At 49.3% G+C, this 26698-nt stretch overlaps 2 protein-coding genes across 5 annotated transcripts; both read left to right on the top strand.

Annotated features, from left to right (window-relative positions):
- The first annotated feature begins 56 nt into the window (after positions 1-56).
- Positions 57-15101, top strand: IFRD2 (interferon related developmental regulator 2). Of its 2 annotated transcripts, XM_083155831.1 has the most exons (13): positions 57-319; positions 4282-4341; positions 7724-7840; positions 8016-8100; positions 8177-8301; positions 8441-8598; positions 10034-10084; positions 10468-10634; positions 10731-10836; positions 10936-11073; positions 11743-11871; positions 11964-12059; positions 12440-15101. In XM_083155831.1, the coding sequence occupies exons 1-13, from the start codon at positions 265-267 to the stop codon at positions 12518-12520; spliced, it is 1368 nt and encodes a 455-aa protein (XP_083011957.1). In that variant the 5' UTR covers positions 57-264; the 3' UTR covers positions 12521-15101. The 2 variants fall into 2 exon arrangements, with proteins under 2 accessions (XP_083011957.1, XP_083011958.1); XM_083155832.1 differs by lacking the exon at positions 4282-4341 and having other exon boundaries at positions 60-319.
- Positions 15102-17836: 2735 nt separating this feature from the next.
- On the top strand, positions 17837-26680 carry LSMEM2 (leucine rich single-pass membrane protein 2). Of its 3 annotated transcripts, none has more exons than XM_083155828.1 (3): positions 17837-18084; positions 24604-24780; positions 26270-26680. In XM_083155828.1, the coding sequence occupies exons 1-3, from the start codon at positions 17904-17906 to the stop codon at positions 26383-26385; spliced, it is 474 nt and encodes a 157-aa protein (XP_083011954.1). In that variant the 5' UTR covers positions 17837-17903; the 3' UTR covers positions 26386-26680. The 3 variants fall into 3 exon arrangements, 1 of the variants encoding a protein (XP_083011954.1); XR_014454292.1 differs by lacking the exon at positions 17837-18084 and adding an exon at positions 21011-21199; XR_014454291.1 differs by lacking the exon at positions 17837-18084 and adding an exon at positions 21014-21193.
- The last annotated feature ends 18 nt before the right edge of the window (positions 26681-26698 follow it).

Genomic DNA, 26698 nt, shown 5'->3' with positions numbered 1-26698 from the left:
GGGAATGATAAGTGTAGTCACGTGGGTGTCCGCCTCAGCAGCATTAGATACTACACCTCCCGGCATGCCGCGCGCCTAAGCTGCCGGTGTGCGCATTAAGCGCAGTGGTTGCCGGGATTTGTCGTTTCCCCTTAGCGCAGACTACAGCCGTGGTGGAAGTGGAACTACAACTCCCATTAATACGTGCGGCAGCCGAGCCCAGAGAAGCTAGATACACACGGCACGCTGCCCGCGACAGCTGCTGGGAACCACCAACCAACCAACATGCCTCGGGCCCGACGGAGCAACGCGGCCGGCAAAAAGGGCAATACTAGCCGCGGTGAGACATGCCTGGGTGGGCAGGTGGCTGGCACAGGGGGTACAGGAGGGAGGTTAGGCAGGCAACTGGCACGGGGGGTGATATTGAGGGTACAGGATGGAGGTGGAGACACAGCTGGCACAGGAGGTGGGCACTCTGGGGTAAAATGAGGACACACGATGGTGGGAGTACAGCTGGCACAGCAATAACACCGGATACAGGGTATATAATGGGAGATATGCCATGGAGGGGGAACACATGGGACTAGAGCTGGTTATTGGGGGAGGGGGAGCTGGTGTGGCAGCTGTTACCGTACCTGTCCTGTACCACTTGCTGCTGACTCCTGACATGTAGCATATGTTGTGCCTATGCTGATCTCTGTCATCTGTAGTGTATGGGGGACGTCCCTGTCATCTGTAGTGTATGGGGGACGTCCCTGTCATCTGTACGGTATAGGGGGGTACGTCCCTGTCATCTGTACGGTATAGGGGGGTACGTCCCTGTCATCTGTACGGTATAGGGGGGGACGTCCCTGTCATCTGTACGGTATAGGGGGGGACGTCCCTGTCATCTGTACGGTATAGGGGGGGACGTCCCTGTCATCTGTACGGTATAGGGGGGGACGTCCCTGTCATCTGTACGGTATAGGGGGGGACGTCCCTGTCATCTGTACGGTATAGGGGGGGGGACGTCCCTGTCATCTGTACGTTATAGGGGGGGACGTCCCTGTCATCTGTACGGTATAGGGGGGGACGTCCCTGTCATCTGTACGGTATAGGGGGGACGTCCCTGTCATCTGTACGGTATAGGGGGGACGTCCCTGTCATCTGTACGGTATAGGGGGGACGTCCCTGTCATCTGTACGGTATAGGGGGGACGTCCCTGTCATCTGTACGGTATAGGGGGGGACGTCCCTGTCATCTGTACGGTATAGGGGGGGACGTCCCTGTCATCTGTACGGTATAGGGGGGGACGTCCCTGTCATCTGTACGGTATAGGGGGGGACGTCCCTGTCATCTGTACGGTATAGGGGGGGACGTCCCTGTCATCTGTACGGTATAGGGGGGGACGTCCCTGTCATCTGTACGGTATAGGGGGGGACGTCCCTGTCATCTGTACGGTATAGGGGGGGACGTCCCTGTCATCTGTACGGTATAGGGGGGGACGTCCCTGTCATCTGTACGGTATAGGGGGGGACGTCCCTGTCATCTGTACGGTATAGGGGGGGACGTCCCTGTCATCTGTACGGTATAGGGGGGGACGTCCCTGTCATCTGTACGGTATAGGGGGGGACGTCCCTGTCATCTGGACGGTATAGGGGGGGACGTCCCTGTCATCTGGACGGTATAGGGGGGGGGACGTCCCTGTCATCTGGACGGTATGGGGGGGGGGACACGTCCCTGTCATCTGGACGGTATGGGGGGGGGGACACGTCCCTGTCATCTGGACGGTATGGGGGGGGGGACACGTCTCTGTCATCTGGACGGTATGGGGGGGGGGGACACGTCCCTGTCATCTGGACGGTATGGGGGGGGGGACACGTCTCTGTCATCTGGACGGTATGGGGGGGACGTCTCTGTCATCTGGACGGTATGGGGGGGGGGGACACGTCTCTGTCATCTGGACGGTATGGGGGGGGGACACGTCTCTGTCATCTGGACGGTATGGGGGGGGACACGTCTCTGTCATCTGGACGGTATGGGGGGACACACGTCTCTGTCATCTGGACGGTATGGGGGGACACACGTCTCTGTCATCTGGACGGTATGGGGGGGGGGACACGTCTCTGTCATCTGGACGGTATGGAGGGGGGACACGTCTCTGTCATCTGGACGGTATGGGGGGGGGGACACGTCTCTGTCATCTGGACGGTATGGGGGGGGACACGTCTCTGTCATCTGGACGGTATGGGGGGGGGACACGTCTCTGTCATCTGGACGGTATGGGGGGGGGGACACGTCTCTGTCATCTGGACGGTATGGGGGGGGGGACACGTCTCTGTCATCTGGACGGTATGGGGGGGGACACGTCTCTGTCATCTGGACGGTATGGGGGGGGGGACACGTCTCTGTCATCTGGACGGTATGGGGGGGGGGACACGTCTCATTTATCTGGACGGTATGGGGGGGGGGATGTCCCTGTCATCTGGACGGTGTGGGGGGGGATGTCCCTGTCATCTGGACGGTGTGGGACGACGATGACGTCCTTGTCATCTGGACGGTATGGGGCGGGGGACGTCCCTGTCATCTGGACGGTATGGGGCGGGGGACGTCCCTGTCATCTGGACGGTATGGGGCGGGGGACGTCCCTGTCATCTGGACGGTATGGGGGGGGGGGGACGTCTCTGTCATCTGGACGGTATGGGGGGGGGGGGACGTCTCATTTATCTGGACGGTGTGGGGGGGGGATGTCCCTGTCATCTGGACGGTGTGGGGGGGGGATGTCCCTGTCATCTGGACGGTGTGGGGGGGGACGTCTCTGTCATCTGGACGGTGTGGGACGACGATGACGTCCTTGTCATCTGGACGGTATGGGGCGGGGGACGTCCCTGTCATCTGGACTGCATGGGGGTGCATCCCTGTCATCTGTACTGCATGGGGAGGACACCCCTGTCACCTGTACTATACTGGTAGGCTAATTGGCTCCTAACAAAATGAACCCTAAATGTCTGCGTGTACATGTGGTAAGGAATATAGACTGTAAGCTCCACTGGGGCAGGGACTGATGTGAATGTTCAGATATTCTCTGCACATTGCTGCGGAATATGTGTGCGCTATATAAATAACTGGTGATAAATAGTCATAGTTTGCTGTTGGCGCATGCTAATAGTGTCTCATGTCATGCTGGGATCTTTATTTCCAAAGCAGTTGGAGTGGCAAATTTTGCCTACCTTAATACCCCTTTCACATCGCACTTTTAAAACGGTATATTGCCGTTTTTTTTCCATTTTAAAATGTTTAAGGCTTCAATGTGAAAGTGCCAGAGTTGATTTACCGGTTAAAGTTAACCGGTATTTCAACACGGTTAAAAAGCAGAGTCCTACACTGTTTAAAGCCGTTTTTTAGGCAGTGTGAACGGCTCTATTTTTCAATGGCTTGAAACGTGTCCCTTGGGGGTTAAACGGGTTGAATGTTTGAATGGTATTAAATGATTTTTAAAACTGTTTTCACCTGCAATGTGAAAGGTCTCAAGGCTCAGACCCGTTTTAAAGTCCCATTTAAGAATACCGTGTCATTACCCATTTCTGCAATGTGAAAGCAGTATTACTGTACCTTGTATTGTATTGTGTGTGTGTGTGTGTGTATAAAATACAGGCTATACATAATATAATTAATGTACACAGTGTGTGTATACAATACATATCATCTGTATATATATGTCTTGTATCCATGTGTCTCAGAAACACTGCCATCTGTTGACAGTGAGTGAAACTACATCTTTCTCTCACACATGCACAAACACAGAGGCAATCACAAGTTGCAGGCTATCTTTTGAGGCATTTGCTTTGAGTGGGCTACTAGTTATAGATGCATTATAAGTGGTCTGACCAAAGTTGTACACTAGGGGTGCACAGTGCAGGTTATACATTGTATTGGGTGTATAATACAGGCTATACAGTAAATTGTGTATTGGGTCATACAGGATGTACGCAGTATGGGGGGTATAGTACATATATATTGCATTGGCTGTATCACAGAGGTTATTCGCTAGTAATATACACTGCTGGTGTACTGTGGTGATTGTATCAGATGTTAGTGTAGTCATATACACAGCAATGGGTGACATCACAAGTTAGTCCGTACTTTAACCATAAATCTTTGTATCAATGACATTTGCCTCTATTCTCTAGTTACAGTATATATCTCTGAACTCCCTCACCCTTTCTTCTTTCCAAGTAAACCCTGTGACCTCCTCTATTTAAACCTCTCCCTCCTCCTCCTCACTCCGTGGCTTGGTCCCCTTCCCCCCCACCACCCGTGCAGGTTCTCTGAGACAGGAGCTGTTGCAGCTGAAAGTTTCGGACAAACTCAACCAGCTAAAAGGTACATGATGTGCCGGCATGTCTCACCCCTGCTTAGGCCTCTGCATGTCCTGACCGCTGCATGCCATTAATGTTGTGTACCACCTGCCTGTCACATGTCCTGCAAGGTGCAGTAATACAATGTTAAAGCAGAGGCCCGCTATGGGTCTGTACACAGCGCCAGGAGGGTGCACAGGGTATGAGGACCTCACGCTGTCTCTCTCATGCTGCGGGGGAAATAAGGGGCTAGCGGAGCACAGGCTGCTGTCCCCACTACTTCCATATAAATGTACATTATCTTGCTGTTCTCACTAGTTTTTAATCAGATAAGTAAGATAAGTTCAGTATCCTTCTGTTTTATGGTACATAAACTTGTATCATTACTGTTACTACACATTACAGATGACTGTATGGCGAATAGATGAGTCCTATTATAGAGGAGTTTGATCCACCATATAAAGGGCCTTTACGTTTGTGCCCCTGTCCATCGGATATCCGTATCCTGTCTGCATGTGTCTTCAAGCCGCCATCTGTATGCGCTGCTGTAGGGGCAGGTACGGTATACGGTCGTTCTGTCGACACATAGTGAGTCGACATAGCTTAGTTCGACACATGAAATAGGTCGACAGTCAAAAGGTCAACATGGGTTTTTCACTTTCTTTTTTTTAGCTGATGTGTGCCGACAGGCGGTATTTCACGCCCTACCATCTACTAGGGCATGGAGTATAGAATAGTGTGCCGAGCGCAGCGGGGGGATGCGGTACACTTAGACGGAGTCCATGTCGACATCTGGGACAAAAAAATGTGTAGACCTTTTGATTGTCGATCTAGCCATAGTCCTAATGCTTTTGTCAACATTCCAACCATGTCGACATTTGGTATGTCAACCTAAGCCATGTCGACCTTCCGTGGTCAACCCAATGCATGTTGGCCTTAGATTGATGGACCCAGTGATCCATACCAGCAGATACACAGTCAGCTGTACTACTTCCTGTCTGTCCCTCATATGGATATACTACTTCCTGTCTGTCTCATGGATATACTACTACATGTATGTCCCTCATTGATATTGTGTGCTGCCAATATCTACACAATGGAACAGTGCTGATAATATACACTGATAGAGGGCGATGGATGTCTGAGATTGCTTCTAGACTTACCTACTTATCTGTTTTATGGCGGTGAACACCACCACCATCTGCCTGCGATGTGATCGCACCTTGAGGAACATCACCACCATCACTTGTAGTGTCCCCAGACTACTTGTCATGGCACCTCGCATCATAGTCTTTGGCCTAGCTACACCCCAAAAGGGCTGGTGACATGCCCTCCTTTTCAGATGCGCCAGCCGCACTAAAACCTCTGCCTGTAAATCATTATAGTAATACTGGCACAGGATGGCTCCTGCACATGCGCAGTTTTCTGCACATCGGAAAGCTGCATAGGTGACCCCTGCTGAATCGCCCCCATAGATCCAGTGCATCGCCTATCCGTGCTGGGACTTGCAGTTCCACAGGGCCATAACTTGATATTGCAAGAGATCTATCTATATATATATATATATATATATATATATATATATATATATATATATATATATACACACACAAAACGGTCGCTGTAGTTCCCTATGCTGTCACATGAGTTGTATAGGTGACATACTTCCGTCTAGACAGTATTGTAGTTGTGTCATGAACTACTGTACAACTGGCGTAGAAAGGTCCCTGCCATAGGCCCTGAACAGAGCATGTCTGTTGTGTATAACGTAACTTACCCCAAGATTGATCGCTGGTCCGTCCGCTCGCTCGCACGCGAGCTCAAAGATGGTGACCCTGCATTCGCAGGGTGGCGTCTGGTGGATGCGCGTAAGGTCCCTTGTCTGGGTGTTGTCCCTAAGTATCTATATTATGTGAATTGCAGAAATGTTTATTATTTATAATTTATTTATTAACCGTTTCTTATATAGCGCACACATATTCCGCAGCGCTGTACAGGGTATAGTTAAACATTCACATCGGTTCCTGCCCCAGTGGAGCTTACAATCTATATTACCTACTACATGTACACGCACACACAGACATTCTAGGGTTAATTTGTTGGGAACCAATTAGCCTACCAGTATATTTTTGGATTGTGGGAGGAAACCGGAGTACCCAGAGGAAACCCACACAAATACAGGGAGAATATACAAACTCCGCACAGTTAGAGTCATGGTGGGAATAGAACCCATGACATCAGCGCTGTGAGGCAGTAATGCTAACCATTACACCATCCATACTGCCCATTATTATTATTATTATTAGGAGATCCTCTTCCATCATGCACCTTCCCTTGCTTGTACCATCTGCCTTCCCTGGCACCTAACCCTTGGTCTCTGCTGCAGCTTGTGTGGTGCTATGACAGCTGGTGCAGCAATGTTTATACACCATGTCCTGAACTGTTCCGTACTGTAATGCTGGGTACACACCAGGACGACAAGGGTCCGATCCCATCAATCTAGATCCAATTCCAACCGATTGGATGTAGATTGTGTGGTGATTGGGCCCTTTCCTGTCCTGTGTGGACCGATCCGATGCACGGTCCTGCAGCATGTAGGATCTGGAAACGACCATACTCCCGGGTGCGGGTCACCGTCGGATCGGACCCGCTCACGGTGCACATCGTGAGTGGGTCGTGTCCCCCGCATCATCGTGAGTGGGTCGGAAGAAACACATCCTGGTGTGTACCCCGCATAAGTCCCTTATTTTGTTCAGTACCTCTGTGTAAGACACTGCTTATCCCTTGTGGCGCCATATAAATAAAGCACAATAATAAGCAGCTCCTAAATTTGGTGAAGATTAAATATTTGGCATTATCATGTTCTTTCCCAAAAATTGCCTACAAGAATATATGGCTTTGACTGTTCTAATCACCTCATGTTCTGACATGGAAGTAACAGAAGTAGTTACTGCTGTGGGAGTTACCGGCAGTGGCGTCATTAGTGCTGTGGGAGTTACCGGCAGTGGCGTCATTAGTGCTGTGGTAGTTACTGGCAGTGGCGTCATTAGTGCTGTGGTAGTTACCGGCAGTGGCGTCATTAGTGCTGTGGGAGTTACCGGCAGTGGCGTCATTAGTGCTGTGGGAGTTACCGGCAGTGGCGTCATTAGTGCTGTGGGAGTTACCGGCAGTGGCGTCATTAGTGCTGTGGGAGTTACCGGCAGTTGCATCATTAGTGCTGTGGGAGTTACCGGCAGTGGTGTCATTAGTGCTGTGGTCCGTTGCCGGCAGTGGCGGCATTAGCGCTGTGGTCCGTTGCCGGCAGTGGTGACGTTAGCGCTGTGGTCCGTTGCCGGCAGTGGCGGCGTTAGTGATATGATCGCAATCGCTGTTGTATCATCTGTCCTCATTGTCGCTGTATTTTTCAGGGTCTCGTGCTGGTCCTCGGGCAGACTCGGAGGCAAGTGAGGATGAAGCCGCCAGTGATGTTCTCAGTCACTGCAGTAGCGCCAGTGAGACGATTAGTGTGGCTGAGGATGGGTCAGGTGAGTGTGTACAATTATGACCATTGCTATGGGGTCTTTATTTCATTACAATGTAGAATGCATTATTGGCTGTTACATAAAGGCTCAGAGTAATTTGGTGTAATGGCTGATAATACAGAGCGACATAGGCCTACCACTGTTACCATACAGCAGTCTCTGCGTTTCTCCCCTCCAGGCAATGATGCTCAGGATCTCCAGGCTCTACAGGACCAGCGGGAAGATAAGCTGAAAGAGGATATAGACAATCTCACAGACAAGAGGTGAGGTAGCGGGAGGAAGGCTCCTCCTACAGGTATGTGGGGACATCAAGCTGACCACTATCCATGCTTCTCCTAGCGCCAAGACCCGGCTGACCGCTCTAGGCAACCTGCGCCTCGCTCTGTCTTCTCAGGTCCTGGGGGACTTCCTCACAGAGAGACGCCTCACCTTCACAGATGCTCTAGAACGCTGCCTGAAAAAAGGTATGTGGTTGTCGTTATTATGCATTGGTCACTAACACACAATGAGGGTGGGGCCAGTATTCGTGGTGGCGGCACAGCTAATCACTGAGACATGAAGCACCACTTTAACCTTTCCTTCTCTGGCTGTCTTATTCGGCAGGTAAGGAGGAGGAGCAGTCTCTTGCTGCCACATTGCTGTCTCTTCTGTGTATACAGTTTGGTTCTGGTCCGGAGGGAGAAGAAGTCTTCCGTTCTCTAAAACACATACTTATCAGCATCCTCACGGACACCAGTGCGGGGGTGACAGCCCGACAAAGTGTGAGTATAGAAGCGTTCCAAACCTTAATCTGGAGCCCTCCATATGGGAGGTATTCAATCCTCTATACGGCAGGCAAACAGGTGTTACAGTCCTCTATACGGCAGCCAGACCCTAGTGTCCTCCATACGGGAGGTGTACAGTCCTCTATACGGCAGCCAGACCCTAGTGTCTTCCATACGGGAGGTGTACAGTCCTCTATACGGCAGCCAGACCCTAGTGTCCTCCATACGGGAGGTGTACAGTCCTCTACACGGCAGCCAGACCCTAGTGTCCTCCATACGGGAGGTGTACAGTCCTCTACACAGCAGCCAGACCCTAGTGTCCTCCATACGGGAGGTGTACAGTCCTCTACACAGCAGCCAGACCCTAGTGTCCTCCATACGGGAGGTGTACAGTCCTCTACACAGCAGCCAGACCCTAGTGTCCTCCATACGGGAGGTGTACAGTCCTCTACACAGCAGCCAGACCCTAGTGTCCTCCATACGGGAGGTGTACAGTCCTCTACACAGCAGCCAGACCCTAGTGTCCTCCATATGGGAGGTGTACAGTCCTCTATACAGCAGCCAGACCCTAGTGTCCTTCATACGGGAGGTGTACAGTCCTCTACACAGCAGCCAGACCCTAGAGTCCTCCATACGAGAGGTGTACAGTCCTCTACACAGCAGCCAGACCCTAGCCTCCTCCATACGAGAGGTGTACAGTCCTCTACACAGCAGCCAGACCCTAGCGTCCTCCATACAAGAGGTGTACAGTCCTCTACACAGCAGCCAGACCCTAGTCTCCTCCATACGAGAGGTGTAAAGTCCTCAATACGGTGGCCAGACCTTAGGGTCCTTGATACGGCGGCCAGACCCTAGGGTCCTCTATTTGTACAGTCCTCATTCTAAAACCCTGGAGCCCCTCAGGCATCGGTGATGGAAGGTTGGGGAATTTGGTGGATCATGACGGTCATGGAATGAGCTCTTGGAGATGACGTCACATTGATGTGACGTCAGATGAGAACTCCTTGGCCGACTAATGGGCCCTACACACGAGCTGGTGGGAGAACCCTGCTAATATTGATGGACACTGTTCATCAATCTCGGCCAGCAACAAAGACGCGCGGGGACACGCATTGCTGTCGATATAGCCACCACACACACACCGATGTGAGGGCATTTTCTAAGCGATTTTGCCAAACTAAGCAAAATCTCTTAGAAAATGCCTTAATATCGGCATGTGTGTGTAGGCCGTATTAGTCTGCCCAAAACCTTTTTTTTATTATTTACCTAAGCTTTGCCCTATTTGATCCTATAGAAACATAAAATGTGAAGGCGGATAAGAAATGTGCACATTTTACACATGCATACATATTCTAATGATCGTATCTGACATATATACTGTACTTTATATGACTTGGTCTGTGTGCTCTTCTCTTACATGTTCTCCCCGCAGTGTGCCACCGCTCTGGGCCTGTGCTGTTACATCGTTGCCGCTGATGTAGAGGTAATTGCCGCATTTATTTATGTGTATCCTCAATACCCGACAGATACGGGGATATAATGGCGTCTGGCAGTACTGCCTCTCCATGAGATTATAGGAAGCCACACTGTACAACTTGTATATGGTCATTTACATCCGTTCCTCCCAATCATACACCTACATTATGTAGAAATCAGATTGGACAATCAGGAAAACTAACCTGCTCAAATTGTACAATTCTGTACGGCTTTACGCTGTATGTTCTGCAAAGGTACACATGTATGTTTTTGGGCATGTGGGGTGGTCAGATTGCATAAAGGCCATGCACCATGTGATATTACATGACGATTGATGCAGAGTTGTGCTTGGTTTGTGTATAATAACGGGTGAAGTCCTCTCTCCTCCAGGACCTAATTTCAAGTGTCTGCTGCCTGGAGGGTGTATTTTCTTCATTGTACTCTGAAAGTAACGGCACCCCACCATCACACCAAGGCCTGGCCTGCTGCGCCATTCAGTCCTGGGCATTGCTGATGACCATTTGTCCAGCCAGCTGGACCCAGAAGGCATTGGACAGGTGACTGCGGCAGGGCACCTGGGGTGGTCTCGGGGTTTATTACCACTGTACTCTGCTGTATAGCAGACTGGCATTTCTGTTACTTATGTCTTCTAGCCACCTGCCCAGTCTTTCTGGGGTCCTGTCCAGCGAGAGTGTTGGTCTCCGAATTGCAGCCGGAGAGAGTCTCGCCCTCCTGTATGAGCTGGGCCGTGATTTGGATGTAAGGCGGACATCTGACTGGTTATCGTTCTTGCCATGTAGACCAAACCTCTGCCCCAGACACACCAATCATAGCACATATATATCTGTATTCCTGCAGGAAGACTACTTCTATGAAGATGCTGACCGTCTCTGTGTGACTCTGAAAGCATTAGCCACAGACAGCAACAAATACAGGGCAAAGACCGACCGGCGGAAGCAGCGATCCATCTTCCGAGACGTTCTCCATTACATTGAGGTAACTATTAACCCTGTAAAGGCGTCTGCATTGTGCAGTAATAGTTATATCTGACATGGCACAATGGTATTAGGGAGCTCTGGGAGTATATTACTCTGTGCCTGCTATGACATGGCTCTATGGTATGAGGGACCTTTGGGAGTGTATTCCCCTCAGTCAGCTCTGACATAGCTCTATGGTATGAGGGACCTCTGGGAGTATATTCCTCTGCGCCTGCTATGACATGGCTCTATGGTATGAGGGACCTTTGGGAGTGTATTCCCCTCAGTCAGCTCTGACATAGCTCTATGGTATGATGGACCTCTGGGAGTATATTCCTTTGTGCCTGCTATGACATGGCTCTATGGTATGAGGGACCTTTGGGAGTGTATTCCCCTCAGTCATCTCTGACATAGCTCTATGGTATGAGGGACCTCTGGGACTGTATTCCCCTCTTCCTGCTCTGCCATTTTGTTAGTAGACACAGTTAATGGGACAGGATAGAGGAAAATGGCTGCAGGTGAGCTGCTAAACTTGCCAAGCAGACTTGGTAAAAACCTTCCAGCCACAGAAAATAATCTTTAGAACAAATGCAAAGTTGAGTTGCTGCCGCTACAGACTGGATATTAGACATGACTTGGTTGTGCCGTCTCCTACCTCAATAGTGTCCTCTCTTACACCCATCTGCAGAGTGGAGAGTGCCAAGAGGAGACCATAAAGTTTGGCTTGGAGTTCATGTATGTGGATAGCTGGGCGCGCAGGAGAACGTACAACTCGTTTAAAGAAACGCTGGGCTCTGGAGTGCGGTATCACTTACAGGTAACGTGTGCGATTTGACCAGGTACATCCATCACAGACAAACAGAACACTGGTTTATTATATCCGTTCCCATATACTTCTTCTTTTCCCAGCATAACGAGGTTATACGAGACATCTTCTCCTTGGGCCCACCACTTGTGCTGGATGCCGCTGCGATCAAAGCTAGTAAGATCTCCCGCGTAGAGAAGGTGAGCACTAGGAATGACCCAAACATGTTATTGGTTCCTGTCTGACCGGTCCATAATCTCCACCTCATCCCCCCTTCTGAGTGGCCATCATGGTAGAACGTGGACCTTACATGGTGTTAGAGCGGTTTAGTGGCCTCTAGGGACTGACTCTGGATTTTTACCAGGCAGCGCTTTTACTCGCGGTGTCTTGCTGGTAAAACCATTGCCTTTTACATATTGGGCTGCATAACCACAAGCTTTGTGAATAACCCACCTGGTTTCCAATCCATACATTACACTAGCTGCAGAGGGAATATAAGTGCACGTTCTCTGTATGTAAGATAATGAACAGAACTCTGTATGTACATGACACAACTGATTGCCATCTGTCTTCCCCTCAGCACATGTTTAACTCCGCTGCCTTCAAAGCCAGAACTAAAGCGAGGAGTAGAATGCGGGATAAACGCGCTGATGTCCTATAATCGCCTCGTGCCGGCCAATGAATTGGGGTTTAGGAATGTCCCCTATAGACTTCTTTATATATCTAATCTCCCTTCACCTACGGAGCCAAGTGTCAGCCTGTGTCCCTCACTGGAGGAGATGTGAAACGCTGCTGCGAAGCACAGACTGACTAAAGAAGGGAATTTCTAGGATTTATTTTTTAATTGGATCATAGGACTTGCTGAAAGGAGGAGATTGCGGCAGATGAGCATCATATGAGAGGCTTTAGTCTGTCCTTACCAAGGTGCTTTACAGACTCCGCCCCCTTCACCTGGATTCACCTCTGCTCGGTGTCATGAGATGGGCCTACCGTTGTAATACACCTGCGCGCCGCTTCTTGGGATCTTTCAGTACACGTACAGTTGAAGCCTGTGACCGTATCCGAGAAATCTTAAAGGAGATGTGCGGATTTTTAATACAATGTTAGCTAGGAGACTGCAAGACGGTCAGATCTTTTTGTGGTGCTGTGACATGTATCATATAATTTATTGGTGAAAAGATGAGCGTTTGACAGCTTGGAAATGACTTTTTGGCTACGTCACTCTCCAACGTTACTTTACATAGACAACACTGGGAAATTGAGCCCTCTGGATGTTGTAACACAAGTCCTAAGCTCTGTCCGTCAGTAACGTTTACACCTCCTCCTCTGACCATAGCGGTGCCCATGGGTTAGTGCGCTTGAATATGATAGAGGATTTTAAGTGAAGCTTTGCTCTTTTTTTATAGGTGTGAATATTGCTGGAAAGGAGTAATGGTGCCATGTCTTTAACCCTTAACACTACGTCCGCTAATTGCAGGCACCATGGTCCAGCCACATGGCAGCTTGTACTGATACATCTCACCAGAATAACCTTACTTGTATAAAACAGCTGATTTTATCACCACTAATTTGTTAGCAGAATACAGCAGCGATTGGGCTGCGTCATGGGAACGATGCTTGTTCCCTTCCTATAGTATGTTGGTGTCCCAACCACCGAAATGGCTGTAGACAAGCCGTGCTGATACGGCATACTTCAGACTTGGGGTATTTCCTTTCCCACTGCTGTGCCCCCTACATAGCAATAGAGCAATGTATAGAACGCAGCTGTTACCTAGGAGACTGCAAGACTGTTAGTGGCGAAACCAGAAGTACCACATGTGGCGTATTTCCAACGTCAGTGATACTACCTGGTATAGTTGAGATCTGTACAGGAAACCTCTTAAGGGTGAATGATCCTGTACGCTAGAGCAACACCCGTCCTGAGGCAGAAGTTACCCTGTAATCCAGTTTTATAGTTGTGCTGCTATACACAGAGTGTGACATATGTATACATATACATTGCAGCTATATATAGTAAGGGGTTTACATTCTCTTCCACATGTTTACAACCTACCTGTCATTCCTTCATATTTCCATCATGGGAGTACTCTCATTTTAATCAACATGGAGGTACTCAAACATAGGAATGCTGGAGGTGATCCAGATTAATTCCCAAAGCACATTTAGTTTGCTAATAGCCAAAACCATGCTGCGCTGTAGGTGGGGCAGATGTAACAGGTGCAGAGAGAGTTCGATGTGGGTGTTATATTGTTTCTGTGCAGGGTAACTACTGTCTGCTTTTTTTTTTTTTACAGTGCAATATAGATATTCAGTTTGAAGTACAAACCCCAGCCAAATCTAAATCTCTCTGCACGTTACATCTGCCCCACCTGCAGTACAGCATAATTTTGTCCATTAGCAAACCAAATGTGCTTTGCGAGTGAACCTGAATCACCCACATAATGTAGTTGCCCTACTGCTGGCTAAACCAGAATTACGTCTTCCATAGAGACCCTTGGTTACTAATTGACGGCTTCGGCCGCTGGAGTGCAAAGGGTGAGAGAAATACAAAGTTATGGTTTTGCCGTTTTAGAAAATCCATCGGCTAAAGCTGCAGAGAATCGCTGCTTAGTAAATCTACCCCTTGTGCGCGGGAACCCTTTCATCCAGGACCTACCCCCAGTTCCCCTGTATGTGTGCTACAGTAATAGGAAATACTACATCGCTGTGGGTAACTACTGGGAGAACGTAGTCGGTATCTGCAAGTTTTTAATTTATTTTGGACTAAATGAAGCATTTCCAATACTGAAGAGCGGAGTTGGGATTGCTCACTAACTGTAATAGGTCAGTTCTTTTTATACCATATCGTAGTCGTCATTTATTTTTATAAATATATAAAAAACAAAAATCAACAAAACTTTAAATTCTATCAACTATTTTCCTACCTCTGGTGAGGTCTTATCATTCAAAATGACCGCTAATTGTTAAAATACAATTAAAACATTATTATATTACTTTCTGCATTAATGCCCACCCAGCCGCACATCTCTACAAATATGTAATATTCCTTCTGGAACGGGACTCCTCCTACTTCACAGCAGTGCCTGGGGGAGTGGTCTAACATTGTGCCCTCCCCCCCTTAAATCCTTTATATCAGAGCTACATAAACGATTGTCAGATCATTTATTTATCTTTGGATTTTATACGATTCAGTAGTAATTTGGCCACAAGTCAGACATCAGATAATAAAGAGTTAAAACAAAGTTATCTGTCTCATTTTGTGATTGTCCGAGAACGGAATTACACGTGGTCACATACCCTATAGGTCCTCTACCTTAATGATGCAAATGTGGAACTGCAAGAACCAGCATGCCTTGCCACTATGAGTACATGCTAAATATACAATGTCATATAAAGTACTTACACACAAATAGCAGACATTCTTACATTGTACCTTGTCAGTTTGATTTAACCATCTGGGCTCAACCATGGATATCCTTAATACATGGCCTGGCATAGCTTGAAAAATCTGCCAATCTCTTAAAAAGGAATTTGTTTAAAATAAATAAGGTTTTCTATTCATTCTCTCTTGGGAAGTCTGCAGACGCCACATCTAACCTAACCTAGGGGTTCTGTCCGCTACTAACTGGCCAATGGGTAAATCAAGGTTTTGTTTCCAGGCCCAGCAGACCTGAATGGACATGAGTTGTATTCCTGCACAGCATATGCTGCCTGCACTATGTGACTGTCCTGGGTATACAGGGGACTGGAATGTGTTCCCCCTCCTACTGACCTCCAGGGAGGAAGACACAGATCTGTAGGTGCGGCCACTTCCATTCTTGTGCTAATTACCTACAAACAGATAATGCCGGAATCCAATCACTGTAATAACTATAGCATACAATGTATTCTATACTAGGTGATTCATCACACCCTACGGGCGCTCTTCACACCGTCGTAAGGGGCTGCGCCCCCTTAATTTGTGAATGTTTGTATTGTGTGAAATATGGTTAGAATTGTATGGAAGATGGCCTGTATTGCAACTTGAGTTATAGGTGAAATGTGTTAAATAGAGAGCATATGATTTGGAAGGGGGTGTGTATTGTTTTGTTTAATTACATTGATAGTGTGGAGGGTACAGTGACATTTGTGTGTGTGTGTGTGTGCGTGCAATAGTATAGTAGGGTGTTTCTGAGTCAGCAGCTCCCCACTGGCGGAGGTCACGACACCGGAAAACAGGAGGCTGGGTAGTGATAGGGGTGTGTAGGCATAAGGGGGACTAAAGAGGAGGGTGCAGGACACTGTGCAGCTTCTGCCAGTGGGTGAGGGTCCAGCGTGGCAGCACAGGACAGTGGCCCTGAGTCAGTGTCTCCTCCTACTGGGTGGGAGTTAGGGTGCATGAGAGCAGGAGGCTGGGCTATGAGGCATGATAGGGGTATGTGGGTAACACAGTGTCAGTGACTCCCCAGTGGTGGAAGTTACGGTTCAGGAGAGCAGGAAGCTGGGTAGTGATAGGGATGTTTGGGCATACATGGGACTAAAGAGGAGGGTGGAGGACACTGTGCAGCTTCTGCCAGTGGGTGAGGGTCCAGCGTGGCAGCACAGGACAGTGGCCCTGAGTCAGTGTCTCCTCCTACTGGGTGGGAGTTAGGGTGCATGAGAGCAGGAGGCTGGGCTATGAGGCATGATAGGGGTATGTGGGTAACACAGTGTCAGTGACTCCCCAGTGGTGGAAGTTACGGTTCAGGAGAGCAGGAAGCTGGGTAGTGATAGGGATGTTTGGGCATACGGGGGACTAAAGAGGAGGGTGGAGGACACTGTGGAGCTTCTGCCAGTGGGTGAGCATCCAGCATGCCAGCGCAGGAGTCAGTGTGTTCTCTCACTGGGAGACCGTAGGGTGCATGAGAGCAGGAGGCTGGGCGGTAAAGCATGATAGGGGTATGTGGGCAACACAGGGTGAGCAGGTCCCCACTGGCGGAAGTCACTTGTCAGGAGAACAGGAGGCAGGGCAGTGAAAGGGTTGTGTGGGCATGAGGGGTAGTAAAGGTTTTTGGCTGTTGTAGAGTAGGGATGGCCATTGGTGCAGACGCCATTGATGGTCTGCATCGATGGCGATTTTGCACCCTGCCATCGATAGTAGTAAAATATTACTTGGATAACCATCGATTGTTGTAGCTATCGATGGTCATCCATTATATCTGACTGAAAAGGCCGTGGGTCAATCAGAACTCAGTGGCGGGACTGTCGGGTGTGTGGGGGGCGGAGCTATACTCCGTGTCCCGGCACCTTAAAAAAATTTGAAACTTGATCGGTTCTCCTTTGCCATCGATATAGGGAAACCATCTGGTCCTCCCACATCGATGGCAAAAGTATTCAACATTGGCCATAAACCATCGATGATTTAAAATCATTGATGGTCGATGGGCATCCCTAGAACTGGAGGAGGGTGGGGGACAGTATGCAGCTCCCGGCTGTGGGTGAGCGTCTCCTCCCACTGGGAGGGAGAGAGGGTGCATGAGAGCAGGAGGCTGTATAATAGTGATATGTGGGCAAGACATTGATAAAAGTTGTGACGCTGGTGCAGAGGACCGTGGGGACACTTCTGGCAGTGGGGGAACCTGCAGCGCGGCAGCCAGTGACAAATTTCCCACCTAGGGGCGGCACCTGCTTGTGGCGGTACAGGATCCCCCATTCTCACGGGGGTCCGTGAAATGCGGGAGGAGGGTCGCGGGGGTGGGGGGTGGGAAGGGGGGAATTGCACACAGCTGGCCGGACATGATCATTGTACCAGTCTGTGTTGACGGTAATTTGGCGCTAGGGGGCACTATGGATGAGGTGGTAGCAGACACATTCTCACTAGTGGGACAATAAAGGCTTATACCATATTGTCTCCTGCCCTGGGGCATGGAGTGGCTGTGAACCAGGCGGGGGAGGTGAGCTGCTGTCATCTCCCACTGTGCTATATATACATTCCCAAACATTCCAGCTCTCCCCCTGCCCCACCCTCACTCCATTGTCTGCAGGGTATATTGTAATGGCTTCCCATTCCTTCTCTGCCTCTCGCTATGTCACCATCACCTGCTCTGTTGTTAGCCAGCAGCCTTATGGATAATGTTCAGGTGTGTGCCGAGGGGCCTTCTGCTCCCCAGTTTGATGCTCTGGCCGATGTCTGCCTGCTGGCCGTGGACTCCATCAGTGACCTGCACAATGTTCCCCTGGAGGCAGGCTCTCCCCCTGTAGCTCGAGGTGAGTGCAACTCCTTATATCCATGTTACTACTGGGCTGTGCAGCGGGATGCTATCGCCTGATGCCGTATTGGGGCCAATCTGCCCTTAGTGGCTGGGATATGTACGGATCACCGGTGGTCAGAATAATAATGCTGGAATCCTGCCCAGGTGTAGTCATTACTCACTGACACATTTCCTAGCAGGGGCACAGGTGTACTCATTACTCACTGACACATTTCCCAGCAGGGGCACAGGTGTAGTCATTACTCACCGACATTTCCTAGCAGGGGCACAGGTGTAGTCATTACTCACTGACACATGTCCTAGCAGGGGTACAGGTGTACTCATTACTCACTGACACATTTCCTAGCAGGGGTACAGGTGTAGTCATTACTCACTGACATTTCCTAGCAGGGGCACAGGTGTAGTCATTACTCACTGACACATTTCCTAACAGGGGTACAGGTGTACTCATTACTCACTGACACATTTCCTAGCAGGGGTACAGGTGTACTCATTACTCACTGACACATTTCCTAGCAGGGGCACAGGTGTAGTCATTACTCACTGACACATTTCCTAACAGGGGCACAGGTGTAGTCATTACTTACTGACACATTTCCCAGGTCACCCAGCACTGGCACAGGTGTACTCATTACTCACCGACACATTTCCTAGCAGGTGCACAGGTGTAGTCATTACTCACTGACACATTTCCTAGCAGGGGCACAGGTGTAGTCATTACTCACCGACACATGTCCTAGCAGGGGTACAGGTGTACTCATTACTCACTGACACATTTCCTAGCAGGGGTACAGGTGTACTCATTACTCACTGACACATTTCCTAGCAGGGGTACAGGTGTACTCATTACTCACTGACACATTTCCTAGCAGGGGCGCAGGTCTAGTCATTACTCACTGACACATTTCCTAGCAGGGGTACAGGTGTACTCATTACTCACTGACACATTTCCTAGCAGGGGTACAGGTGTACTCATTACTCACTGACACATTTCCTAGCAGGGGCGCAGGTCTAGTCATTACTCACTGACACATTTCCTAGCAGGGGTACAGGTGTACTCATTACTCACTGACACATTTCCTATCAGGGGTACAGGTGTACTCATTACTCACTGACACATTTCCTAGCAGGGGCACAGGTGTAGTCATTACTTACTGACACATTTCCCAGGTCACCCAGCAGTGGCACAGGTGTACTCATTACTCACTGACACATTTCCTAGCAGGGGTACAGGTGTACTCATTACTCACTGACACATTTCCTAGCAGGGGTACAGGTGTACTCATTACTCACTGACACATTTCCTAGCAGGGGTACAGGTGTACTCATTACTCACTGACACATTTCCTAGCAGGGGTACAGGTGTACTCATTACTCACTGACACATTTCCTAGCAGGGGCGCAGGTCTAGTCATTACTCACTGACACATTTCCTAGCAGGGGTACAGGTGTACTCATTACTCACTGACACATTTCCTAGCAGGGGTACAGGTGTACTCATTACTCACTGACACATTTCCTAGCAGGGGCGCAGGTCTAGTCATTACTCACTGACACATTTCCTAGCAGGGGTACAGGTGTACTCATTACTCACTGACACATTTCCTATCAGGGGTACAGGTGTACTCATTACTCACTGACACATTTCCTATCAGGGGTACAGGTGTACTCATTACTCACTGACACATTTCCTAGCAGGGGCACAGGTGTAGTCATTACTTACTGACACATTTCCCAGGTCACCCAGCAGTGGCACAGGTGTACTCATTACTCACTGACACATTTCCTAGCAGGGGCACAGGTGTAGTCATTACTCACTGACACATTTCCTAACGGGCACAGGTGTAGTCATTACTCACTGACACATTTCCCAGGTCACCCAGCAGTGGCACAGGTATGTTACCAAATGCCTCATTTTACAGATCTACAGGTAAAACATGAACTGCTCCGGGTCCTGTGGGTGGAGTGTGAGAGACCTTTACTTTGTGCACCACGACTAGACCTTAGTACAGGTTGAGTATCCCTTATCCAAAATGCTGGGGACCAGAAACAATTTGGATAACGGATTATTCTGTAATTCAGAATATATATTTGAATGATGTATCTAGCATATATGTTGTATGAACGCATTAAACAAATTAAAAACACACAAATATATTTTATTGGTGCATGAAACAAGGGGGGTTATTCTAGTTCACTCTTTCTGACAAAATCCTTCTTAGATGGACAAAACTATGTGCACTGCAGGGGGCAGATGTAAAATTTGCAGAGATAATTAGATTTGGGTGGGGTTTTACTTCAAAGTGAGATCTATATTGCAGTGTAAAATTAAAGCAGCCAGTATTTACCCTGCACAGAAACAAAATAACTCACCCAAATCTAATTCTCTCTGCACATTTTACATCTTCCCCCTGCAATGAACATGGTTTTGTCCATCTAAGAAGGATTTTGTCAGAAAGAGTGAACTAGAATAACCCCCAAGGTTTTAAAACATGAAACAAAGTTTGTGTACAATCTCAGGTACTGAATTTGTATGCCAAGCAATCATTTTCTTGCACATATTTAGTGCCAGTTACAGGTGATGTCCCCAGTAGTGCCAGTTACATGTGATGCCCCCAGTAGTGCCAGTTACAGGTGATGCCCCCAGTAGTGCCAGTTACAGGTGATGTCACCAATGGTGACAGTTACATGTGATCAGTGGCGTAGCTAGCATGGAGCCACTGGAGCTCAAGCTCCAGGCGCCAGAGATTGAAATGGCGCCGTGCACTGCTAACGGCACCTGCTCTGTCTTCTCTGCTGTGACCCCGGCTCACAATATCAGCTGGAGCCACAGCCGGAAACAATGTTTCAATGTTTTTTTTTTTTTTTTAATTGCTGCAGAGACGAAGGCAGCCTTGTCTCCGTCTCTGCACTTTCTGGGGCCACTCTGTCTGCTCAGAGCAGCTCAGCTGCTGAGGCTCCTCACAGAGAGCTCAAACCGCACACAGCAGAGCTCAGCTGACCGGATCACACAGACAGGAAGCATGTGCACTGTGCAGGCAGCAGCAGCATCAGCTCCTCTCCCGGCCACTGTGACTGATGTCCTCCTCTTCTCCTCCTCAAAGGTGTTGGTTAGTGCTCCGTGGGTGTGGGGGGCCACTGGCAGTGTGTGCTGCAGTATATGTATGTTTGTAGGTTTATATGCTGTGTGTGTTTATGCATGCTGTATGTGTGTATATGATATGCTGTGTGTGGGTTTTGTGTGTATGCATGCTATTTTTATGTTTGTAGGTATCCTGCATGTGTATGTATGCTGTATTTATGTATGTTGTGTGTATGTGTATATATGTATCCTGTGTGTATGACTTTATGCTCGTATGTATGTATGTATGTATGTATGTATGTACTGCATGCTGTGTGTGTATCTATCTCGTGTGTGTAGGTATGCTATGTGTGTGTGTGTGTGTGTATGCATACTGTACATGCTATTTGTGTTTGTGTGTATGTATGTAATGCAATAATTGATTATAGGAAAGTGGGGAGGCCTGCTAAAAATTAGGTGGGGGGGGGGGGGCGGGCACACACATACCCTTGCTCCGGGCACCATATCGCCTAGCTACACCACTGCATGTGATGTCCCCAGTAGGTTGTTTAGCAATAGAGAATTACATTCTGGAGACTATGGTTTTGGAATTATTTGGATAAGGGATACTCAACCTGTACATTGTACTCCGCACTGGTGAACGCTGTTTCCTGAAGCCCTGAACACACTAGGGGGGAGATTCGCTAAGCTAGAAATGCAGTAAAAACCCCGTTATCGGGGTTTTTACCGCATTTTGGGATGCTCTAAGCACCAATGCCCCATAGAAGCCAATGGGCTTCTACCGCATTCCACCGCCGCCCCGCACGGACCCCCGCATCGCCCCCTCCCCCGTGTCTGGGCAGCACAGAGCTGTGCTGCCCGGACCTGTGACCTCCTCCCTGCACTGATCCTCTTCCGGGTGCAGGGAGGAGGAGAGCCCGGCGCAGCAGCAGCGCCGGGTGTGGGAGGAAGGGGGGAGCCGCCGGGACCTGCTGGGACCCGGCGACTCTCACCGCAAAGGACAGCTCTTAACGCAAGAGCTGTCCCTTGCTATAATTATCACATATGTTAGAACATATGCGATAATTATAATTGCGAAGGGGGGTGGAGATTCTTAGGGAATCTCCCCCATGGTGTTATAATGAGCGATATTAATAATTTCGCCCTTCTGAGCAATTTTAGTTCATTATATCGCCCAACGTGTATGCATGTTAATGACAAATGAGGCGCTCTCTGGACGGTCGTAAACGGATCCTTAGTGATGGCCATGCAGTGGGCTTAGGGACGCATTTATCAAACAATGTTTGCGGCTAAATCACCGAACACACCCATTTTTGGGGGTTAGCCGCAAATATTAAGTATCCCCCCAAATGTACCAAAGGGGGACGCCCCTGCAGCGCCTCCAGACACCTCCTCCATCAGTTTCTAAGGGGGAAGCGAAGCTGGGCAATGGGCTACGGATCGCACTGCCACCGGGGAAGTGCGGGGGGGTTGTCAGTGCTAACTGCGTGTGCGCAGACACCCCTGCCTCCGCCGGCTCCTGGCAGGTAATACATTTAGGTGATGTGGTAATATTCCGCCCAGATCGCATTGTAAATGCGATTAATGATAAATGGGCCACATAGTCTGTTTGCACCTTAACACTGACCAATAACATAGAACAAACTGATGGGGGGGGGGGGTATATAGGGAGCAGGAGGGTGACTCATTCACTATACCGATCCCAACTACTGCTGGGGGACTGGCGCAGAAATCCCGACTGCTAGGATGCTGAGCAGTGATTCACCAGGGTGAGGTAGTGTTACGCCAAGGCTGGGGGGTAAGGTGCTTAGGTTTATGCACCAAAGGGGACAAAGTGTTAGGCTGTGTGTGTGTGTGGGGGGTGGGGGGGGGTGGCGGAGGATAGATACTAGCAAGGAGTTAAGGCCCCCATACATTAGTCCGACCTGTCCTAGGGACAAGTCGGACCTGATTTCCCCTGCAGCTCCCCGGGAGGGGGAAGCACGATTAGGCTCTTGATGTGCCATGGTTTGCATATGATAAATCGCATGGATTTATCATATGCAGTCCCCGGGGAGCTGCAGGAGGATGAGATGGTAGTGAAATAAATGTGATTTTTAGGGACTGCAGCTGCAGCACGTAGAAGTCAGGGAGCCGTGCAAGGGACGGCAGCGGGATGCCGGCTAATTGAGAGCCGAGCAGGGAGAGGCTACATAGGGACCCGGGCAGAAGAAAGATGTGTTGCGGTGGGGTGACAGTGGGAGGCGAGCAGGGAGAACTTGATGACATGACGCTGGCTGCCGGGCAGCGGCGGCAGCCGGGAGGAACAGATAACTTGGGGAAAAAAAATGCCCATAGAGATGACTAGCAAGCCATTGATTGGCTGAGAGCTCTCTCGGCCAATCGCTGATTGGCTGAGAGAGGTCTCAGCCAATCAATGGCTTGCTAGTCATCTCTATGGGCGTTTTTTGTTTTTTTTAAGCTATCTGTTTCTCCCTGCTCCCGCCGCTGCCCGGCAACCAGCATCATGTCAAGTTCTCCCTGCTCGCCTCCCGCTGTCACCCCACCGCAACACAGCTTCCTCCAGCCATATGTAGCCTCCCCCTGCTTGGCTCTCTATAGCCGGCATCCCCCGCCCGCTGCTGTCCCCCTGCATGGCTCCCTGGCTGGGCTGCACATAAGATTTGGCAAATCTAATGCTGGGTACACACCAGGATGACTAGGGCCCGATCCCCTCAATCTAGATCCAATTCCGACCAATTGGATGTAGATTGTGTGGTGATTGGGCCCTTTTCTGTCCTGGTGTGGACCGATACCGATCCGATGCGCGGTCCCGCGGGTCGGTCGTTATTATAACGACCATACTGCCGGGTGCGGGTCGCCATTGGATCGGACCCGCTCACGGTGCACATCGTGAGCGGGTCGTGCCCCCCCGCATCATCGTGAGCGGGTCTGAAGAAACACTGACGACCCGCTCACAATGTGCATCGTGAGCGGGTCGTCGTGGTGTGTACCCTACATTATGTGCAGCCCGACCCCGATCCGCACAGGACCGCGCATCGGATCGGATGTCTACAAGTGCGATTTGGGCCGATTTCACTGCCCGATTCATCCGAATCGGGTAAAATCGTTCCCATATCGCAAAGTGTATGGGGGCCTTTAGGGTTAGGCTATCGGGGAGGTAAGTATACTTACTGGACGTCCTTCGGGATGCCAGTGTCAGCATTCTGACCATAGGTATCTCACGGGAGGTGGGGGGGGGGGTGATATAGCTGTAACTGATGATGACAATGGGGGATGAGGGGGTATCTGGATAGGATGAGACTACACTGTTGCAGGAGTACAGATGGGCTGGCACACCGGGTAATGTAGAGGGTCTCTGACTGTTTCCATACATTAGCTAGTAGGTAGGCAGAATTTGGTCCCTAATCAGCTCCCTGGATTTCATTTCAGCTTCCCCCATGGACTACGTTCTTCCCACAGACAAGGCTGCACCACCCAGCACTGAGAATACCGCCAGCCCCACATACAACCCATGCAGCCTCATCTGTCTGAACATCATTGCGGTCTTCAGCATACTGGTCATTGTAATCAACATCTGCCTAATTCTGTACATCTTGTATCTAAACGGTAAGTAACTGAGGGCGGCCATCTTCTAACAACCAGACAAAATGGTGGAATGAGCCACTGCGCTGTAACAGGACAGTGCTTAATGCAGCGCGATACAGCATTAGCTAGTAAGAATGGTCTGTATATACCTGTAAGCTCAGCTGCTGCCATGAGGTACAAGCTGTAGCTTTATCACATGAATACACTGTTCAGGGTAACTCTGGCATTACACTGCAGATGAGTTATAAAACACATTACGTAGCTGAAACTGAAGACGTATTCTTGGCAGTGTCCTGACCAGATCCACCAGTACTGAGGAGGTCCTTATTGTTTCTTGGGGCTGGAGGGAGTACAGTAAATGGCGTCTGAAGGGGCTGTTTTGACTTAGCAGTGTTATACCGGGTCTTTGTGAAGTGAAGTGGATGAAACTTGGGCCTTTAGGTGGGTGGCAGTCCACCAGTCAAGGTGGCAGTTGGTATAACTCCTCTTGATAATAGTCCAGTTCTTTCAAAATGGATGAGGGTGAACAATCCGCGTGGCTGTAGTGCACCTGCAAAGAAACCTACGCGTTTCGCTGCTAAATGCAGCTTTACCCTGGAAAAGGCAGCATTTAGCGGCAAAACATATAGGTGTTCTCTACAGGTGCACTACAGACACGCGGATTGTTCACCCTCATCCATTTTGAAAGAACTGATCCTGGACCATTATCCAGAGGAGTTATACCAACTGCCACCTTGACTGGTGGACTGCCACCCACCCTATGGCCCAAGTGCCATCCACTTCACCGTGGCAAAAATACATCTTGTATGCCCGCCACCCCCTCAAAGACCCGGTATAACACAGCTAAGTGTAAACAGCCATTTACTGTACTCTCTCCAGTCCCAAGAAACAACATGGACCTCCCCAGTACTGGTGGATCTAAAAGGGAGACTATTCGCCTACTCATTCACTATTCTCAGTTAGGAGTCTATATAAAGTGCATACCTGCAATTAATTTTTAACCCATTTTTATAATTTTGTGTATATTTAAGTGTTATCTCAATTATATTAAATATAGGATTTATTTTAATTGCCACATGCCTGACATTTTTAGCTCTCCCTGTGCTACTCGTACTGGGAGTGACTTCCCATTTTGCTCGCTGTTAGCACACACTTAGCAAGATATTGTGTAATGGCGCTTTGCTATCAACGCTACCGCTACTCATCCCTGCGCTGTGCATAACCCAGCGATCCGCAGCGTACAGGTCCGGCCGTCTGCCACTCACCTGCTCCAATACGTACCACCAGGTACTGAGCATTGTGTCCCTACAAACAATACATAGATCGTCCAACTGTTCCAGAGGAAGTTGCTGCATTGTAAATGGAAGGAATGGTCCTGATCTGTCAACGAGGGGGCCCTGTTTTATTGTACCTTGTCCGACTATGCAGAATGGCAGTGCTCACTCATACATGTCTACGGCTATTCTAACATAACTGACCAGGACGCCCCCCCTCCCCCCTCTCTTCACAGAAAGCCGGGACAGAGCGCTGCACTCACTCGCTGAAAGGCTGGACGCACAAACGCAGCTTATCCGCCAAATGGCCATCACACATCACATGCAGGGATATAATTCCAGTGACATCTGAGGGTGTTCACCCCAAGGCCAGAACAGACCAGTATTATCGGTTACCAGTGTTTGTTGTCAGGTCTCCAATGTGACTTTGTATTTAGCAATGGTACAGGGGACACTAGGACATTACGTACTGAGGCACAAACCGTCTCTCTGTAGTGTAAATATCCGAGGATGAATGTACAAAATATTCTGGTTTTAGAACAAAATGTATAAGTACTGTTCCATTGTTTGTCTTCTCTTCCCCCAGAATTCAAAGCTATTTTTTTGTATTGATGTGCACCTACTGAATAAACTTAATATGGAAAGAGCTTCATATTCTGCTGTTT

The sequence above is a fragment of the Crinia signifera genome, chromosome 8 (assembly GCF_055691185.1).
Source record: "Crinia signifera chromosome 8, ASM5569118v1, whole genome shotgun sequence".
In the NCBI taxonomy this organism is placed as follows: Eukaryota; Metazoa; Chordata; class Amphibia; order Anura; family Myobatrachidae; genus Crinia; species Crinia signifera.
The sequence above is the reverse complement of the archived record's forward strand: the minus strand, read 5'-3'. Positions and strand labels throughout refer to the sequence as shown.

Bases quoted from the DNA above. Each gene is read 5' to 3' on its own strand.
- IFRD2 (XM_083155831.1), top strand. From the start codon at position 265: ATGCCTCGGGCCCGACGGAGCAACGCGGCCGGCAAAAAGGGCAATACT. The intron at 7,841-8,015 runs GTGAGTGTGTAC...TCTCCCCTCCAG, and splicing joins TGTGGCTGAGGATGGGTCAG to GCAATGATGCTCAGGATCTC. The intron at 10,635-10,730 runs GTGACTGCGGCA...TATGTCTTCTAG, and splicing joins ACCCAGAAGGCATTGGACAG to CCACCTGCCCAGTCTTTCTG.
- LSMEM2 (XM_083155828.1), top strand. From the start codon at position 17,904: ATGTCACCATCACCTGCTCTGTTGTTAGCCAGCAGCCTTATGGATAAT. The intron at 18,085-24,603 runs GTGAGTGCAACT...ATTTCATTTCAG, and splicing joins CTCTCCCCCTGTAGCTCGAG to CTTCCCCCATGGACTACGTT. The intron at 24,781-26,269 runs GTAAGTAACTGA...CTCTCTTCACAG, and splicing joins GTACATCTTGTATCTAAACG to AAAGCCGGGACAGAGCGCTG.